The sequence below is a fragment of the Pelodiscus sinensis genome, chromosome 8, assembly GCF_052426305.1.
Source record: "Pelodiscus sinensis isolate ZL-2025 chromosome 8, ASM5242630v1, whole genome shotgun sequence".
In the NCBI taxonomy this organism is placed as follows: Eukaryota; Metazoa; Chordata; order Testudines; family Trionychidae; genus Pelodiscus; species Pelodiscus sinensis.
Window position 1 is genome coordinate 6317785 of NC_143059.1, and position 20440 is coordinate 6338224.

The 20440-nt window shown below is 39.1% G+C and overlaps 1 protein-coding gene across 5 annotated transcripts in view; it reads left to right on the forward strand.

Moving 5' to 3' along the window:
• VCL (vinculin) overlaps positions 1 to 20440 on the forward strand; it is an 81162-nt gene that overhangs the window by 42172 nt on the left and 18550 nt on the right. For 3 of the 5 annotated variants that reach the window (XM_075935750.2, XM_075935752.2, XM_075935754.2), the window contains 10 exons: positions 830 to 990; positions 8743 to 8836; positions 10613 to 10760; positions 12874 to 13027; positions 14290 to 14465; positions 15517 to 15707; positions 16872 to 17071; positions 17671 to 17799; positions 19031 to 19180; positions 19874 to 19982. In XM_075935750.2, coding sequence (XP_075791865.1) covers positions 830 to 990; positions 8743 to 8836; positions 10613 to 10760; positions 12874 to 13027; positions 14290 to 14465; positions 15517 to 15707; positions 16872 to 17071; positions 17671 to 17799; positions 19031 to 19180; positions 19874 to 19982 — 1512 coding nt within the window. The remainder of the gene's footprint in view (positions 1 to 829; positions 991 to 8742; positions 8837 to 10612; positions 10761 to 12873; positions 13028 to 14289; positions 14466 to 15516; positions 15708 to 16871; positions 17072 to 17670; positions 17800 to 19030; positions 19181 to 19873; positions 19983 to 20440) is intronic. The other 2 variants (XM_075935751.2, XM_075935753.2) reach the window with 1 other exon arrangement.

Consider the following 20440-nt stretch of genomic DNA (forward strand, 5'->3'; position numbering starts at 1 on the left):
CACAGCACTATTTTCCCAACAAAAACTGCGCTGGCTGTACAGGCTTATGCCTACCTGGACTACACAACCGTGTTTTCTCTCTTCACATTCTGTGAAAACCTGGGCAGTTCTTCTATATTGTTGCAGCTGCTGATGGAAGGAAATAGTGAGGGAGGCATTGGACACCAACGGGAGTTGAGCCTGTGGTGGCTGATGATTGATGATAATTGAACAGTACAGTTCCAGTGGCAAAAAAAGCTCCAGTTTAGAAACAGTTACAGGTTGAACCTCTCTAGTCTGGTACTCTTTGGTCCAGCAACATCTGGCATGATGAGAGTTAGCCAGATGTCCACTTATGGGTGTGGCCAAGTTTCCCCACAGTCCCATAAAGTTTGTTTATAGCCACCAGTCCTGGCTCTGTGTGCTGTGCTGTTATTTAGCACTAATTTACCCCTAAATGTCTTCTGAAAAGCCCAATAAGCAGTGGGACTGTTGGGAATGCTGCTAGATAATATTGACCTTCCCTCGTTTGGCAATTTCTCTGGTTTGGCACTGGTTGGATTCCAAGAGTTCTGGACTAGAGCGGTTCAATCTGTAGTACTATAGCTTATTCTTGTTCGAGTGCTAGTTTACAAACATTTGTAACTGTCACCAGAAATCCCATATGCTTAAGTTTTACTGGTATAACTATATTGATTAAGTGTAGACTAGCCTTTAAAGTCACCAGTCTTTATGATGTTTTCCTGTCCAGGTCAAAACATTTAGCTGACTGTTCCTGAGCTTATGTAGGAGGAAGATAAGCTTGTATGTCAAATATATCTTCTTAGATCGTTTCCTCTAATGTTCACAGCTATGAAGATTTTTGTAACTACGAAAAGTTCCAAAAGCCAAGGGATAGAAGAGGCCTTGAAAAACCGCAATTTCACAGTAGAGAAGATGAGTGCTGAAATAAATGAGATCATCCGTGTGTTACAGCTCACTTCCTGGGATGAGGATGCCTGGGCTAGCAAGGTATGTTTACGCTTCTCCTTCTGGAAACAGAAGTCAGATTCTACTTAGGTTCTCACCGCAACTATACATCAAGGCTTTCAAGAATTTTGAATAGAGTGTATGTACCTTAAAATGTCACATGATATTCTAGGCCTTTTTGCTAAGATCAGTTTCTTCCAAACCTATTTATGAATATGATTTTTCGATAGATGCTTATTTTACTGTATTCACACAAATAATGAAAATTTTTTTTCTATTGATGATGATCAAAATGTATAGATAAGCAGTGTAAGATAATGCTTCTTGAGAACTTACCAGAATTAAATTCAAGGCTGTTTACTGTGTCTATTTTGACACAGTTTGAAATTTGTGTTTTTAACAGTTATAGAACTTTGACTTTCTGAATCTCAATGTCTGTCATTTAAATAATTGTCCCCTCCCCCCGAGTTTCTAAAAACTGTGAAATTTTAAAAGTGCTTAAAATAAACATTGATATTGTTTATCAAAATTATTTAAAAAATAAAACAGAATTCTGCCTAGCTAATCACACACAACCAAAATACAAAGACTATTTGTGGAGATAATTTGGTCCCTGTTAAAGCTTGTTTATAAAAGTAACTTGCCTGTCTCATTGCTTATTCGTTGATTTCTGTCATAGTAACAAATAGGTAAAAAAATATGGCGCGTGACCCAGTGGCTTATTGGAAACACTCTGTACTTGTACTGCCAAGTAGGGGATCGTGTTTGTGCTTGTTTTTGATCCCTGTCAAACCAAAGAGCAGGAAGTACTAGAATGTAGCACACTCCTTTTCATGAAAGAACGTATTTAATCTCAGTGTCCTGGTGACCAAATCTTACACTGTGCGGTGTAAGTTGGACACGGTAGCTGCCCTTGTGTTCTGTACAAAATTTGTCCAATTTGGTGTAGTACTTAAGCACCCAATCCAATATTATCTTAAGGACACTTCCATATGTGTTAGCAGGCAAGTTAGTTTGCATTTGTGTTGTCTCTAAAAACCTAAATGTTTCCGTGGTGTAAAGACTAGGTGAAGCGCTCCATATATATATATATATTAGTACAAAAGATTTGCTCCGTTAACCTGGCTGTGGGTGGAATTAGTATTCCATCTATGTTTTGCTTACTCCTCACCTCCAAAAAGGCTGTGTCCTGAACAGTCTTTCTGAAAGAGAAGAGATGTGAAATGAGATCTGAGAAGCTGGGATTTTTACAAAAATGACTCCGTCAGCCCAGGGTATTTGCGTTTGTTTGCAGCTGCTGGCATGCACAGGGAGTGAATGTGCAAGGTTATGCCATTGTGCTGCTTTAACCCGGTTGTTCCCTTAGCACAGAGTGCTGCTTTATCAGTGCCTGCCTGCTCACACGGATAGAGCACAGGTAGAATGAAGAGCTCCTGCTTTGTGCATTCACATCCTGCGTAGCTGCAGTCACCAGCAAATGCAACAGCACAATTAGTGGTTGGATGCCAACTGTGTCGCATCCCAACCACTTCAGAGTTTGCTTCTAATAGGCTTTTTTGGATCAGTGGCACAGTAGCAAATAAATGAGAACTTATGTCTGAGTGTCTGTCTTAAATATAAAAACAGAAAAATTCCCCCTTAGAAAACCTGTTGGGATCCAGACATTAAAAACACTTTAGCTTATATATTGGCGCCTTGACCCTTATTTTGCATTTTACGTATTTTACCACTCTACTACTTCCTTATTATGACTACTTTATGCATCTTTGTTTTTGTTCTCCTGTTTCTTATCTTTTCTCACCTTTAGAAGGTAAGCTTTCTTCCACACCCCACACCTGTACTTCGATACTAAAACAAAAAAGCATGTCTGTGCGATTTTGTGCTGTGTGCAGACTGTGTGCTGTGTTTTTTTTTTCCTGTGTGCCAGTTGTAACACCATACTTATGTATGTAGGTCTAATAGAGGTTTTTAAAATGATCTTAGAGCAGACCAGCGGGAGCTAGGCTCCCTGAAGTTTCCAGCTGTTTAAGTGAGGGTGATGACAAATCCAGACACTGCAAAGACTGCTTGTAGAGATTGATGGGAGCCTTCTAATTTTTTAAGAGAAGTTCCTCTGGAATGTGTTTATCATATGTTACTAGTGTCTGGTGCTCATGATCGCAGAGTCCAGTTATGCAGAGGCAGGCTGTTGAAAAGCTTGATGTAGTTTCAGTCATTTTGCCCATCTTGTAGTTTTGTGGGAAGAATCTCTTGCTTTTCATCAGCACAACTCCTCAATAAGTACGTTTTTTTTTTTCTTTGAACTTAAGCCTTTTGTACAGGGCAAGTGGCTTAAGCTCATAACTGATGTTACTTTTTTAAAAAATTAGTTTTTCCTTATGGATTTAAATATTCCCCCACTTTGTCTGAAACACACACAACCTCATTATTCTAGTGCATGGGGAACCAGAAAGCTTACACTGTCCTAAAATGAATGCAGTCCAAAGTAGATACTGAGGGTTTCAAAATTCTTAAGCGGTGTTAACTTGTGTGAAAAATTTCAGATAGTAAGGGGCATGTGTATAAATGCTTATATTGACAGCATCTTTAAGTGGAAAATGTTGCCCATTGTGCATAATACATAAGTATGCTTTGTGGTCAGTATTCCAAATATATCATTGTGCAAATATAGAGTAGAACTGTACTTTAATTATCAATTTTATATTTCAACATGCAAGATTATGGTAGTCTGCCTGCATTTTAGATGTGTAGCATTGGTCATTGCTTGTATGTTGAACTGTTTATTGTGCGAACACTATTAAATGTTACAACTGAACACTTGTGAGAAGAAAAAAGTCCTTGTACTGGTAGTCTTGCTACTGGTTCCACACAGTAGATTCCTCTATTGATACATATGGCAAATGTTTGATTTGGGGAGAAAGGAACTATTAATTTACTTATATTTGCTGTACCTGTTGCATGCTTCTCCTTACTGGTGGAGACTTCCAATGGAAAGAGATGATTCCTACAGAAAAGAGAGGGAATAAAGTAAGTGGAGGAAAAAATGTGGAGCAGAACTGTTTTTACTATCCGTGCACACCATTTTATTTTAAGATAATTCCAACACTGTTTTTAAAACTGAGTGTTGATTTCAAATTTAGACAATATTTATAGTTCTGGCAAACCATGAATTTACTTAAATACTATTTTTTATATTAAACATAATTTGAGTGTTGGTTTAGTATTTAAATGCTGAACGGATGTTGATATTTTTCTTAAGCAATACTAAATTGTTGAATTGTCTAGTTGCAACAAGTTTTTCATGTGCAGATGTTGTTAATGAACAATTAAATTAAAAATCCCAATAGATGAGTTTGGAGGAGGCTACAAATGAACTACATTTAAGTATCTAAATGCTCAGCTTCTTCTTTGTTAATTCAGGTGTCTCCAGGCTGTAACAACACTAGGAAAAGAGAATCTGCTACTGCAGTTCTCAATTCATATACTTCCCACTGAGGGTGAAGGAGAGCAAGCCTGTAGTGAAAAGGGAACAGATTCTGCAAGATGTAGAATTTCCTGAGAGTTGAGGGCTGTTTGGAAGCATCCAGAATGTTTCTTGGATGCTTCCCAGGATTGAACCCTGTTTGACTAAGCTAGCTGATACGCCAGGAAAAGGCACTTGATGTACTTTCCACACACGGCCTTCTTTGGTAAAGAAATGCAGATATTATGCAACTTCTCTAGACTTACAGTACTTAATGATTCAGAAGTTGTAGTTAATATTCAGCAACAAGGGCTAGTGTCAGATTTTAGAGATTCTCTTTCAGGCAGGAGCATTGCCACTGTCATTTTTCCCAACCTGGACTGGCTCTATGGCTGTTTGCAAAATTACTAGTGAAGCAGCAAAAAAGAGGAGACGATGTAGGACTGTGGTCCTCAAATTTCATTGCACTGTGGCCCCCTTCTGACCACAAAATTACTACACTGCCCCATAGGGGTGGACTGAAGTCTGAGCCCTGCTGCTCCAAGTGTGGGTGGGAGGAGCACAAAGCCCAAGCCCCACCACCCAGGGCTGATGCTCTCAGGCGTGGCTTCAGCTTCAGCCCTGGGCCCCAGCAAGTCTAAGCCAGCCTTGGCCAACCCCATTAAAACAGAGTCTCAACCCACTTGAGGTCTGATCCACAGTTGGAGAATCTCTGATCTAGGCGGTAACTTTGCTGGAGGGTTGGCTTGTAAAATACCCACTTCCTCTTCCCCACTCAGGCAGTGGTAACCATGGTTATTTTGCCTGTTTTATCCAGCCTCTGCGGAAAAACCTCTTTAGTTTCTGTTGTTCCACCTTCTGTGTCTGTGGAAAACGTTGACACCATAAATGTAGCTGAGTCAGAAGGGAGACACAGCAGTGGAACACTTTCAGAACTCCAGGGAGATCTAAGCCCAGAAACTGAAGTATTACTTCATATTTTTGTATGAAAACTGGCTTCCCTATGCACATTTTGAATTCTAGGTCCTTGCTTGCCAATTATCAATCAGCAGGGACTGTAGGTTTCAGCGATCTCTGCGCGCCAACTCTCTCCAAAAGTCTGACAGTGGGCAAGGCTCTCTGAGCTGAAGGGATGAAGCATACAACAAGTACAGTATCAAGTGTGTCCAGTTAAGGGGCCTGTTCTGACGGAGTACGTCCACTAGAAATGAACCCTGGTGGGATAGAAGGACAATGTTAAAACAGCTTTAAAAGCTGAGAGTGATCATATGAATTGCTGTTCGAAAGCAGGTTCTCTAGTATCAAACAACTGATATTTTGGTAGACTTCAACTGTGGAGCTTCCTAGACAGTCCAGGGGTTGATATGACACTTGGTAATCTGTGCTTTTAAAGAAGAGATGCTCTTGAATTGGACAAAACAATTTATTGGCTACTAGAATGAGTGTCCTAGCAGAAATTGAAATATCCAAGCAGAACAGACCTTGACTGACCACCACACCAAAAAAAAGGGGGAGGGACGAAGGGGAGCTATTTCAATCTGTGCATTATGTCGGTCGCTTTTGCGGAGACACAGGAATTGATGTATTTGATACACAAGATGACAAGACTTAGACCCACAGAATGATCAGGAACGGAGCTTTGCTGCTGATGAGGAAGGTGACAGAAGACAACTTGGCTTTTTTAAAATTAAAAAGGTGTAAAAGCTTAAACAAAAAAGTAAAATCATGTAGCCTTGTGTTGCCTAAACAGGAAGCTCAATAAAACACAGGAAATTTTCAGTGTCATTTTACTGACTATAAATACACAAATCAGTGAAGAGGACTGCAGTTAGCATGATTTAAATATAATTCTTGGGCATGATCAGTGCACATTATCGAGGAGGATGACATGGGTTTCTAAAATTTGTAAGTACACTTGAAGTGGAAAAAAATTGCTGGGGGTTTTCAGTCCATACCTCAATACAGAGTATGTATCCAAAGCTTGAAAGCATGGTGTTATACTCAGTGCCTCAGATGTGGGTGCAGTGGGGAAACCCAGCTGTAAAAATCCTTTAATTTCTAAGCCCATTTCTCCATGGTAAAGCCCTGATTCTGCCAAGATTTGTGTACAAGTTTAACTTTCAACACCGTTAAAGATTCCCATTAAGTCTTAAAGTTTACAGGGTCAGAGCATTAATTTAGCGGCTAGTGATTAATATGTATACCTTTTTAAAGCTTTAGTTCGTGCTTTTGTTTTTGGATTATTTATGGAATGACTAGCTCGTTGCCCACTATCCATTCAGACTTAGAACGCCTGTGCTCTGCATAAGCAATAACAGAATGCTGCAACCATCAAAAGCGATAGGAGTTTATCATCTTGGTGAAATGTTTTTATGCATGGTGATTAATAAAAACCAGTATATCCTGCCCTATGATGGTTTGAAGCCATTTAAATGCTGCTCCAAGTACAGATCTTTCACTTAGAACTGGACGTTGGTGCGCTTCAGGGCTGACCGACTGTAGAGGAAGCAGGTTCAGAGATACAGGCCTTCTAATAAGCGTGTCCGACCAGTGGGCCGGGGGAGCTCAAACTCAGCCCCTGACTTCAACAGCCACCTACAAGTTGCAACATGGCATGATATGACCTTTTAGGAGTTGGGTCCTGCAAAACGTAGGACAGCATAGATTGAAACCAGTCCTTTGGACTCTGCTCAGAGGTGAATAGGAAGCTGGTGCAGGTCACAGAGCAAAGCATAGTCTGTTGAAAATGGCTCACCCTAAGAAAGAGTCCATACTCTTCTAACTGCACCAAGTTAAGTTTGTGTGTTCAGCCCTAAATATGGTGATCTAGTTTTGGAATTACAAAGGCGTTGATTCACTTCAAACAAGGGGTTCAGCTTTGTTAGTGCTGCCAGTGTACCCCTCATTCTACAAGATGCTGAATCCTGCCTCGAGTGTCTTATGGTCTAAATACGAGATTTGGTCTGGGGGTAGTGGGATTGTACAGTGGAGGGCAGTGGGGAGGCAGGCTGACTTACTGTGTTAGGGTACTTCTACACTTGCTACCTAGTTCAAACTAGGGATGCAAATGTAGCCAACTGAAATTGCTAATGAAGCAGGGATTTAAATATCCTGTGTTTCATTAGCATAATCTCGCCCGTGCGCTATTGTGCTCGCCAGTTGATTCAAACCAGGAAGTGCGCTCCGAGACATGTTAATTTGAATCAAACACCTTGGTTCAAACTAACGTGTCCCGGAGCGCACTTCCTGGTTGGAATCTGATGGTGAGCAGAATAGCGTGTGGGCGAGATTATGCTAATGAAGCGCGGGATATTTAAATCCCCGCTTCATTAGCAATTTTGATCGGCTACATTTGTATCCCTAATTTGAAGTAGGGAGCAAGTGTAGGTGTACCCTTAAGTACCAAAACTCTGCATAAAGGTGCTATCATGGAGACATGACTCTGTGGCAGGGGCAGCTCATTAACACCCTCTAGAGTAAACTAATGTGTTACCTTATTACCTGGTTATTGTAGAGCTGTTATTCTGGCCCTGTCCCCTCCCCACTTCTTGCATGTGATTATTTTGTGTTCTCCTATGTTGGATAGAAAACTCACAGTGGCCTCTAGTGGAGACTTAATAAGTCAACAAGCACACAGGGAAAGGAGGGCTTGAAATTTCACAGCCATGGGTAGAGGAGATAAAGCTTTTTATATATTTGAAAGGACCTGCCATGTATGCATATCTTAAGTCTCTATTGATTTTAAAGTTCTGATTATTTTCTGAATCCTAATACTTGAAAGGAAATGTGTGTCTTTCCTCATCTTTGTTGTTTCCTCAAAAGTGATTCAGCTAATGTCTGACTTTAAAGAGCAGATGAATTCTAAAAATGGTGTTATTCAACAGATGAGGCAGAAAAATACATTAAAATTGTCAGGATGACACTTCCAATAGTATCAAGTCATTTCTGAAAACCATAATCTTGTTGCCAAGTTCACTGTCGTTGCTACAGAAACTTGGTAGACACTGAAAAATCCTGATTTCCAAGGTACCACATCTGAAAATTGTTGCAGCTATTTTTCTCCAGGAATTGTACCAATGAGAAAATAACCAAACGGAAAAAATAACTAAAAACTTGCATGCAAGAGTTCTTTGCATTTTGAGTGAAATGAAAATATGTCTCTTGTTTTTAATGCTTAAGGAAAGACTGATCTGCTGCTGTCCAATACATTTTTGAGCTGTTTCTATAGGAGTTTAGAATTGACTTGTGTTAAGCTTCATTTTCTGTCAGCTTTGATTGTGTTTACTGTCTGTTTCGGTAAAGAGAATGATTGTGAAGGATTCTCTTTTATAAAGGACACTGAAGCTATGAAGAGAGCTTTGGCCTTAATAGATTCCAAGATGAACCAGGCAAAGGGCTGGCTAAGGGACCCCAGTGCACCCCCAGGTAATATTCATACTCCACTCACGTAGTATTCCTTCCTGCCTAACTGATCCTGCTTTTTTTGTTTTGTTTTTTGTTGTTTAGACAAAATTTTGCTATTACTAAATTACAAGTGGCGAATTCTGAAAAGAAATGCATTGGTGTTCCTTTATTCAATAAGAAAATAATTTTATATGCCAACTGTGTGTGACCAAATCTTTTTTTCCATTCTGCTAGGAAATATGTTCAATATTTAATTCTGTATCTATCTTTTTTTGCCAGTTTAGAAAAAAAAAAGCCAAAGTGTAATGAATTACAATGAACATGGGAAAATGTGGCTCAGTAGCACAGAGAATAAAATAACCCCTTCTGCACCTCCGTGCTTGATACATTTAGTTCTATATGGCATTGATCAGCCTATATTTCCATTTTTATTTATATGTTTCCCCCCGTGGTCTTACCAGAAATATCTTTTTAACATATAAACTTAATACGTTTGACATCCTATCTTTAAAAAAAAAAAAAAAAAAAAAAAGAAGTGTAAGACTTTCTTGTGGCTAAACGTAACCAGTTGCCTTTTTTTTTTTTTTTTTTTTTAATTCATGCATCAACGATCTTGATTTTAAAAAAATTGTCTGTCAGTAGCACCAGAGTGGCAATACTAGACTTTTTGCTGTGTGGTGTCGCTGTTTTAAACCTCCCTCCTTCCTCCTTTTACACCAGTGCTTCTTAACCTGGGGTGCACGCACCCCCTGGGGGTGCAAGATGCCCTTTCTGGGGGTGCGAGACATGCCAGATTTTTATGAGAGATCTTAGGTTTAAAACTGACCTACTTCAATGATCTTTAATAAGAGGTGCGAGAACATATTTTGAGAACCAAAGCGGTGCAGGCTGCAGTAAGGTTAAGAACCAGTGCTCTCTACACAGTCAACGCTGGCAGTCTTGATTTCCTGTGACTAAAGGTCATTGAAATGCATCCTACAAAATATTATTTTGTGTTACTAATACAATCCAGTTTTAACTGAGTTGGCTCCCTTCTTTTTAAAAGAATGTTTGTATTTACACATGGCTTTTAATTATTGAATTACAAGGTGTGTACAACATTCTAAAAAAAGGCATAAATACATTTTAAGAAGTGAGTCAAACAAGTTGTTAGTTTCTAGATTTAAAAAAATCTGTCATGGAGGACATTAGGTTTCATTGAAGTTACCTAATTAATCTAAAATCCACTGTCTCTACTGTTCTGTTGCCCTTTCATTAAGTCATTCCTAAATTATATGGATGTTGTTTTGTGAGTGCTAGAGATGCCTACAATACCTGCATGGCATTTTTAAAACGAAAAAGAATCTAACATCTAGAATTACTGTGCTCTTCTTTGAACACGAAGAAAGCTTTTCTGTAGGCCTTACAGCTAAGGCTTTGAAAGTTAGTTCCTATTTCCCTTGCCTACCCTGCCCCATCCCATTCGAAATCATGTTCTTCTAAAATGTTTTTATATTCCTAAACTTTTATTTAGGTGGTTCATCAGTAGAAATGAAACCACCTTTAGGGACTCATTTCATAATCCGGGGGACAGGATATGTTATTAAAGCACCACTATAGTGTTGCAGGGACAGTGTTTCATTATAAGTTATTGGATTTCTTGCACTCTGTGTGTCTGTCCAGTCATTTCAATTAATGTACTTTACTTGGTGAATGAAGTGTGATTAGTGCAGCAAGTCATGGTGGAACTAGCAGTTTCCTCTTAATAAGTAATGAATGTCTTTCAGGGTACATACTGACTTATTTTCTGCATACTAGGGGATGCTGGTGAGCAAGCTATAAGGCAGATCCTTGATGAAGCTGGAAAAGTGGGAGAACTGTGTGCAGGCAAAGAACGCAGAGAGGTTCTGGGAACCTGTAAAATGCTAGGCCAGATGACCGATCAAGTGGCTGATCTCCGAGCTAGGTAAATCTTCTGTTATTAATATAACAGTGTCTCTGTGATGATGAACACTGTGGTGTTTGTAGGTGTGTACACGTTATCTTGTTTGTCGTGTTGCTGTCTCTTCCAAAAGGATAAAATCCTTGGTGATAGCAGTTTATATTTACCAATGTTCTTGGAAGAAATCAAACAAAATACGTTGAATTAGGTCAGTCAGATGTCACTTTCTGCAAACATGTAGCAATATGATTTGTCTTGAAAAAAATCAGTGAGCAGAAATGGGGGATTTAGTTCAATATAAATCATTCCACAAGCACAGGCCCTTTATATAAATCTACACATTTCACATGATTCATAGTTACCCTCCTTGCTTGGGTTGCCAGGCTGATATACCAGGAGAAAGCAGTTGTTCATCACCCTGATAAATAATACAGAAGTTTGTCTTCACCTGCTGTTTTTTGTTTCTGTTTTACATTTGGCCTCAAAGAGCCTGGGATTCTTTTGCTTACACTTCACTCTGAAAGCAGATCCATAAAGAAATAATACAGTAGTTGCCTTGGAATTATGCTCTTTTTCAGAGCATCAAAAACAAATTCAGTCTTAAAGATGAGTTTTCTTGTTACTCAAGTCTTGTATTGGCTTGAGCCATCTAGGAAGATGAGTTCCTCTGTCCCCTACTCTAAACTGTTAATTTCTATGCTGGCTAAAAAAGATCCTTATACCTAATTTCTCAAAGTTAATGAAGATTGCCTGTCTCCTAGAACTGGAAGGGACCTTGACAGTCATCAAGTCTAGTCCCCTGCTTTCACAGCAGGACCAAGTACCATCCCTAACAAACTTTTGCCCCAAATCCCTAAATGGCCTCCACAAGGATTGAACTCACAACCCTGGGTTTAGTAGGCTAATGTTCAAACCACTGAGTTATCCCTCCTCCCAAAGTTTAGGGTTGAACAAGCATATCCTGAGATATGGCCTGATTTAGGAGAAGGGGACCTTCAGATCTATTATTATTGAATTTTTGTCTGCTCTATTAAACTAACATAATGTTTTTTGGGATTTTTTTGTATAAGAGGAGGAAACATCTCTTTATGAACCCTAGTACTTCAGACACTTAGCTCCTGAGATTCCTATAACCACACTTAAATACTGCCAGGCCTGGTGTACTCGAGGGGATAAGTTCGAATGAAGATACACAACTCCAGCTACGTTAATTGCATAGCTAAATTGAAGTAGCTTAACTCGAATTTTGGTGCCATCCACACTATGGGAAGTGTAAGGGCGCACACTCTCTCTTCGACTTCTCTTACTCCTCATAGAAGCAGGACTACCAGCATCGATGGGAGTGCTCTCTCACTTCTAATTAGCATGTCTTCACTAGACCTGCTAATTTGAACCCCAGAAGATCGACTGCGGCTGCTTCAATCTTACCTGTAGCATAGACATGGCCTAAGAGTTTTGGGCTTTTACTTGAAATAATATTTTCCTTTTCAGTTGTACTTTATTTCTAAATGTTTGAACAGCCACCTGTGGTGGTTTCTCCTTCTGCAGAGCCCTGCTGATCTCCTATGTACATTTCAATAACCTTCTTTGGGGTGCCTGTTTACTAAGATGCCCTACCTGTTTTTTAGTATTCTGTCTTTTGAACTGGTGTAAACATGGGAAACAAGCCTACATAGCTCATTTTAATCCAGTCCTCCTTGCTGCATTCAATATGGAGATGTGGCAAAGCATTCTTCCCCGAGTATCATTGCTTAAACTGTCCTAGGAGTGCTGGGGAAACTGAGGAATAAACAGAGGAAGTAGATACATGGCCCTGCCATGGCTAATTCATTTGCACTCTACCTTCATAATGCCCTTTCCTTGCCTATGGAGCCTTCAGAAATTCAGTTCATGTGCCGATGCTGCATGTAGAACTCTAGAAAGAGACAGGCAGCATTTCTCTTTTCTTTTTAAGAGGCAACTGTGTCCTAGCCAGTGTTTAGGTGAGCTGTTGCCTTCTTGTTTCCTACTACCCAGCATACTTTGTAAATGTCTTCTAAACACTTTGTGATATGATTGTGGTGAGACCTGATGAAAAGTGATTAAATTGAATTTTCTATGCCGCTCCTATGGCAATCTTTGTCTTTCTTTTGAATAGAGGACAAGGTGCTACACCAATGGCCATGCAGAAAGCACAGCAGGTGTCTCAAGGTCTGGATTTGCTTACAGCAAAAGTGGAAAATGCAGCCCGCAAATTGGAGGCCATGACCAACTCTAAGCAGGCAATTGCCAAAAAAATTGATGCTGCTCAGGTACCTAGTAATTTTATGAATTCCAGAAATCTCTCAAACTGTGCCTTTAAGTTACTGTGCTAAACTCTTAGGGTTGTCCTCAAACACATTGTGATTATTTTACATGAGGTACATGCTAGGGACACTTTCTTGAACATACGTAAGTCTCTTCTTTCTGATTTCACTATCTAGTGGGAGCTTGCAGGAATTCTGTTACAGTTTCTCACAAACTCTCCTCCCCTTTCCTCTCCCTAAAAGATGGAAATTCTTTAACACAGATGTAAACTGATACATTTCTGGAAAGAAAGGAGGTACAGTCTAATTTTGGATACAGTATTTTTGTTTAAGAATTTATGGAGCCAATTATATGAAATTTTTGCTGTGTTGAATTCCCTTGGGCTTTCTGTGGGAAGCACAAATGCAGAACGAATGCTGCTGTGTTTATGCAAATAGTCAAACAGTCCATTGTTGACCAAGAAGGTAGTTCATTCAGCTTCATAATGGAAGAAGGATATGTAGTACCTTCTTTATGACAGCAAACATTAATCTTTAATTGATAGGCCATGTGCTCCATTAAATAACAATGTTTTTATATTCCTAAAAAGATTTTACATTGCTAAAAAAAACAAACTTCTGAGAGATGTGAGTATATAACAATTGTGTATACTTAAATCACTTATAATTAAAGTATACTAGTGAAAAACCCTATGGCTGTGTCTAGACTGCATCCCTTTTCCGTAAAAGAGATGCAAATTAGACACATCGCAATTGCAAATGAAGCGGGGATTTAAATCCCCCCCGCTTCATTTGCATAAACATGGCTGCCGCTTTTTCCCGGCTCGGAGCTTTGCTGGAAAAAAGCTCCAGTCTAGACGCGGATCTTTCGGAAAATAAACCCTTTTCTGAAAGATCCGCGTCTAGACTGGTGCTTTTTTCCGGCAAAGCTCCGAGCCGGAAAAAAGCGGCAGCCATGTTTATGCAAATGAAGCGGGAGGGGGTTAAATCCCCGCTTCATTTGCAATTGTGATGTGTCTAATTTGCATCCCTTTTACGGAAAAGGGATGCAGTCTAGACACAGCCCTCATGTAAGGGGGACTTGACAATGGTCGCTAATATATGCATATTTTAATAGGGATTGCCTCTTATAACAAAACACCTGGTCATCATTAGAATATCAGGGCATGTGACCAATATAAGAACCTTTCTGTGAAATTCCCTTGTTCAAAAGATGTTACCTGAGTTAGAAGACTTAATCTTTGTCTCACGTATTTCTTTATGTAAAGAACTGGCTCGCAGACCCTAATGGGGGAATTGAAGGGGAAGAACATATTCGGGGGATTATGGCTGAAGCCAGGAAGATTGCAGAACTCTGTGAGGACCCCAAAGAAAGAGATGACATTCTGCGTTCCTTGGGAGAAATCTCTGCTCTGACTGCTAAACTGTCAGATCTACGGAGACAGTATGTATCTATACAGTGCACGTTGTAGTATCCGATCATCTTGCACTTATAGTTTGAGTGCATGAATTCGACAGATTGGGAGATTCAAAGTAGTTGTATAGAGAAATTTGCCTCTTGAAAGTATAATTAGCTGTTCTCTTGAGAATGAATGTCTCATACTATGAGTTTTCCTCCTGCATGGAGCAAAACATTTGCATGGGACAGAGAATATCCTAGTTTTACACTTCAAATTATTTTACTAGTAGCTTCTAGCAAGAGATTTCTTTCCTGTCCTGTATCTCTAATGTTGAAGATCAGATAACTGAAGGACCCCCTATAAGAAGATATCTGTGTCCTCTGCCGAACGAGTTCTCTACAGGCATGTTATAGCCAAAAACTGTCCTCTTGGCACCACTGGAGTAGCACAAGGGAGCTTTTAACACAGAATATTGCTCGCTGTCTGTAATGCTACTTAAGGAGCACTTATGCATTTACTTATACAAACGCCTTGACAAATGATATTTCTGGTCCTTTAAGAAAGTTACCAATGTTAGATGGCCTTTCAAGCACTTGGAGCATTAATCCTCATGCCTGTTTCCTAATTACAGATAAATCTTAGAAAAGCATAGCATTAAAATGGTCCCACAAGTATCTCTTAATTTTAGTTCAATGTTTCGCCAAAGACAGTGTTTCAGTATTGGATCTGAAAAGAAGATGCATGATGGCAGATGAAAGTTACACTTATGTGTGTGTCAGCAGTGGTCTTAATATTAAATCTGACACTTCCATTTGTAGTTACTGCTCTTAACATAGGATAGCAAAATCTGAAGAAAATCCTATAGTCTGTGCATCAATATCTTTGTAACGCTGTAAATAAAGCCCGGTGTCTGTCTTTATTCTTAATTTCTGTTTTGTGCATATAATGTGTACCACTTTGTCATATGTGATCACTAAAAAATAGTCGTATTAGTGAACTGAGTCATGGAAGTATCACAGTTGTATCTGTTTTCAAAAACATTTAATATCATGTATTGATGTCAGTTGAGCTTGTGACTTCAACTTGGATTTTCAGTGGAAAAGGAGACTCTCCAGAGGCCCGAGTACTGGCTAAGCAAGTAGCGACATCGCTGCAGAATTTGCAGTCTAAAACAAACAGGGCAGTAGCAAACACCAGGCCAGTTAAGGCAGCTGTTCATTTGGAGGGCAAGATTGAGCAAGCCCAACGGTGGATTGACAATCCTACAGTTGATGACCGTGGAGTAGGTGAGCTGTTTGCTGAATCACTGTTTGGCTTCATAATAAATCCGAACCATAAAACAGCTTCCCCTGAGATTTTGTTGAGCACATTTGAGACTTGATTTATGTGGAGATGTGTAGTCTGACATCTGTAGCTTCAAGCAGCCTTCTGTGCTTCTGCTAGTGAAGTGTGGTAATTGATCCTCCACTTGAACTTAAGCAGAGAAGAATGAGCATCATTTCAAAGATGGGAGAGCTTGCAATGTAGTAAAGGGCTCCAAGGCTAAGAAAAATGTGAAGCTCTTTCCAAGGTGATGGTCAGATTAACTGGATTTGAGAATTTAACATGCATTTACTGTCCTAAATAAAAATTGGTTTACAATCACTTTGCTCACAAAAAAAAAGTCATCAAATGGTGCCAAATATGCTTTTTAAGTTACTTTCTAATACCCATCCAGAAAGGAACATATCATAGTGGAACGAAACATAATGCAATATTTTGTACACTGCTTTGTATAGTTTGTAATTCAGGTGTGGTGCCTACAATATACATTTGTATATCAGCTGGCAAATTAGGAAATTAATTCACATGTAAATAAAAAGTAGATGTAAGGCTTGTCTTAAATATATGGTTTCCCCTTGTGCACATAAGTTCCTGCACGATCTCATGGAACAACAGTATCATTTTGTTACCTGCAAGCAATAGAAAAAGCAATCAAATTGTCATGGTATGACACTTGCAAGAATGCAGTAATGATTCAGATGTTGCTGTACCGTTAATAATTGGAAGTGGTGGGAAAATCAGTGCAACCTTTTTAACAAAGACAAATGATTCATCCCCATCCCTCCACATTTGTGTTGTTTTCCTAGTTTTCTGACCAGCTTTCTAGCTGGTAGAATAGCTTTTGTCCAAAAAAATAGTTTCAGTAAAGATTGCTATGAAATCTTCCTTTTATGATCTCATTCATCATAGTAGTGAGGTGTGCAGGGAGCAGATCATTGTGTTTGAAATCACTGGGTTTGAAATGCTGTTGAGTACAACAAATTTCCTTCTTCAAATACAGCTAAATAACCCAAAGGTTAAGTGTTGAACCAAATTAGTCCTTAGTTGCTACTCGCTTGACAGTAAAACTGAGTTGCTCCCTGTACCTCTGGGGTTTTGAATTATTGAAGTACTCCGTTCTGTTGTAGGCCAGGCTGCAATCCGGGGACTGGTGGCTGAAGGTCGGCGTTTAGCCAATGTCATGATGGGGCCTTATCGTCAAGACCTGCTTGCCAAGTGTGATCGTGTAGAACAGCTGGCTGCCCAGCTAGCTGATCTGGCAGCAAGAGGAGAGGGAGAGTCTCCTCAGGCTCGGGCGGTTGCCACCCAGCTCCAGGATTCTTTGAAGGTAAAACTCTACTCTAGGCAGCACGGTCGCCATTTTACCGCAGTTGAAATGCTTATGTGCTCATGCGGGTGGGGCGGGTACATAAGTACTACATTCAGTATGGTATAGCACTGGATGCTTGACTGCGGAAGCAGGGTTCACTGGGAATGTAGAGCTTCAGTAAGAATTGACTCCCCTGATTTCCTACGTTGGGGACCAATTCTTGGCGTGCTGTGAGATAGGCAGACTAATTGGCAGAGTTAGCTGTAATTCCTGGTGAGGAGCAGGACGGGTTTTGTACATGGAAGGGGACATTCAAAAAACAGCCAGTCATTTGAAGGGTTTTTTTTCTGCTTACCTAGAATATCACAGCTGCAGCTACTTATTGGAGGACCATCTAGGACCTCACACTATACTACTTATTCTCTCAATGTTAATTTGATGTATAATCACTAGTAGCTAAAGGGTTAATATTACAGATGACTATGTTTAAAAATACTTGGAGGATATTTTTGCGAGTTGCCATTTTGTGTGGCCCCATGAACTGTTCTTGCAAGAATACTGTTCCTGGGATTCCAAGGTCCTACAAAATCTTATGGTTTTCATGCTGTATTTTTAAGGATCTGAAAACAAGGATGCAAGAAACTATGACCCAGGAGGTTTCTGATGTTTTTAGTGACACTACAACCCCAATTAAACTATTGGCAGTGGCAGCCACTGCACCTCCTGATGCACCCAACAGAGATGAGGTAAGTGTGGTAGGGATGACCAGTATTTTCTTACATTAAGCTTCTTATGCTTAACTACAGAGTTGTACAAGACAAGCCTTGTCCATAGTCTTCTGATCCATGATTGCTAATAAAGTACGGATGAGCAGTCTGATGCGAACTTCTGAACTGCTGGGAGTTGAAGGTTGTGTCATGATTCCCTGGAAAAGTTAGTCCATAAACATTCAGGAAATCCTAGGATCTTACCTAGGGTCTTCCTGTCACGATGTGGTCAACGTTCTTAAGCTACTTATATGACAGATGGGTACTAAAACTAGTTAATCATTTTTCTATCTTTAAATGTAACAAATGCTGATCATATCCCTGCAAGAACTCATCAATCAATGGGTTAGATCTATTTTTTTTCATCCAGAAACTCATTTTCTGTGCTTCTGATCACTGGCTTTATCAAAGTGTACCAAGTGCTGTACTTGGAAGTTGTACTTAGCCAATTGGCTGACACAAAGCCAGAATGATTCCAGATGCCTGAGGATTTGGTTTTACTGCAGGATAGATTTTTTTTTTTTTTTTTTTTTTTTTTTTAAAAAGACTAGAGCATGTATTTAGAAAATAGCGCATAAAACGAAGTGTGTGTGGAGAGATACATTTTTCTATTCAGAATACTTTGGTTTCTGGAATAAATATCCACTTTATTATAACTGTCTATGGAAAATTCTTTTCTGTTTTATTTCTCTTTTAAAATAAACACAGTAAACTATTTTAGGAAAAATCTATAAAACTTCTTAATGGGTTAGAAATAACTGTATCAAGAATGATAGTCATAACCTTTGGCGTGTGCTGCGTTCTTCCCGTCAATGAAACTTACTTTTTGGTAGGCAAATTAATTTCTAAAGAGCAATGGGTCTAAAGCTGCTGTGAGAGAATGCCTTTTCGGTTGCAGTGTTAGGAATTCCTAACTACTTCTACTACAGAATAATGTAAGAAATACCATGCATCAGTGGAAGTGTGATAATACATGTTGCCAAAAATCTATACAGGATGGATTAGCTGTTTAAAATGTCTGTTATTTTGATTATAAAAACTTGGCAATAACATAAGACTAGTTGGTAAAAGCATCTGACTAGCAATAAGAAATCTTGGGTTCATCAAACCATCATAGTGATGAGTGTACTTTATACTGCTAATACAGAAGAAAGTATCTCATTCAGAAGGTTAACTGCTATTAATGCACTTTTCCTCTCTTCTCTCTCAGATGTTCGATGAAAGGGCAGCAAACTTTGAAAACCATGCTGCTAGACTTGGAGCAACAGCAGAAAAAGCAGCTGCTGTTGGAACTGCTAATAAAACCACCGTGGAAGGCATTCAAGCCACTGTGAAATCGGCAAGAGAACTCACGCCTCAGGTCTCTTTGCTCTTCTCAAAATTATATTAAATTATTTGGTGTTATTAATCTCCAAAGGAATTTTCTGTATTATCCCATTCACCAAAGCAAGATGTTGGTGATATTACCGTTGGCGTTTGTGTTAAAATGTAACTAACATGAAGAAACCTGTGTGTGTTTGTGTTGTGACGCTCCCTTTGAAGTAGAGCTATAAAAAAGGGGATATTGAGTTCAGCTGCTATAAAACGCAACACAGCTGAATAGATGAAGATAGTTGCAAGCTCTCCAACTCTTGGGCAGTAATTTCAATGCTTTTTTTCCTCATAACAAAACATAAGTTGAAAAGAATGTATCTTCTTAAAATGATTTTCTCTGTTTACTTTAAAGATTATTTTATATAGTTACATAAGTCTATGCTTGCTATATATAATATTGCTCATTTGCTTTAGCTCCTTTGAGCAAAATTTTATCATGAAAGTGGAACTTTTTGTGTGACACATGAATTGCTTGGTGTCTAAAGGCAATTTTAAATCCTCTTCACATAGTGGAATTCTTTGTGCAGCTGTGAAGGCATTTTGTTTTGGAACTAAAATTAATAGATGAGTGTTAGAAGTAAGAAACTGGATATCTAATTGTATAAAAATTTATTTTCAAGATAATGTATAGTGTCCCAATGTAACCATATTTTAGTATTAAATATTTGACATTTTGCAGGTAATATCAGCTGCTCGGATCCTTTTGAGAAACCCTGGAAATCAAGCTGCTTATGAACATTTTGAGACCATGAAAAACCAATGGATTGATAATGTGGAAAAAATGACAGGTAAAGAATTCTTGTGGAAATGTTGTTGTTAATTGCTAATTCTTGTTGTTTTTCTCCTGTGAAGGTTAATGAAATTTGCACAAAATAATGGCTGCACAACTCGTTTTTTGTGTCAGAAATAAATAGCAGGCCTGCAGTTTGTGATTAGAAAAATACATGTGTTGCATAATACAAACAATATTAGTTTATTGTTGAGATGCTAAATAAACCTACTCACTATTCTCTAGTTCAAACTTACTTAGACATTTCTAATGAACTTTCAGCTACGGTTGTGAATGTTTAACTGGTTAACTGGTAAGCCTCACCTTAATGGGTGAGGCTTATGGGTTAGTTAACTGGTGGGGTCTGGAACAACCCCCCACCTGCCAACTCAGCCACACAATGTTTATCTGGTTAACTAATTAAATGGGATTTTACATCTCTACTTTCAGCATGGTATTTCCACACTGGGACATCTT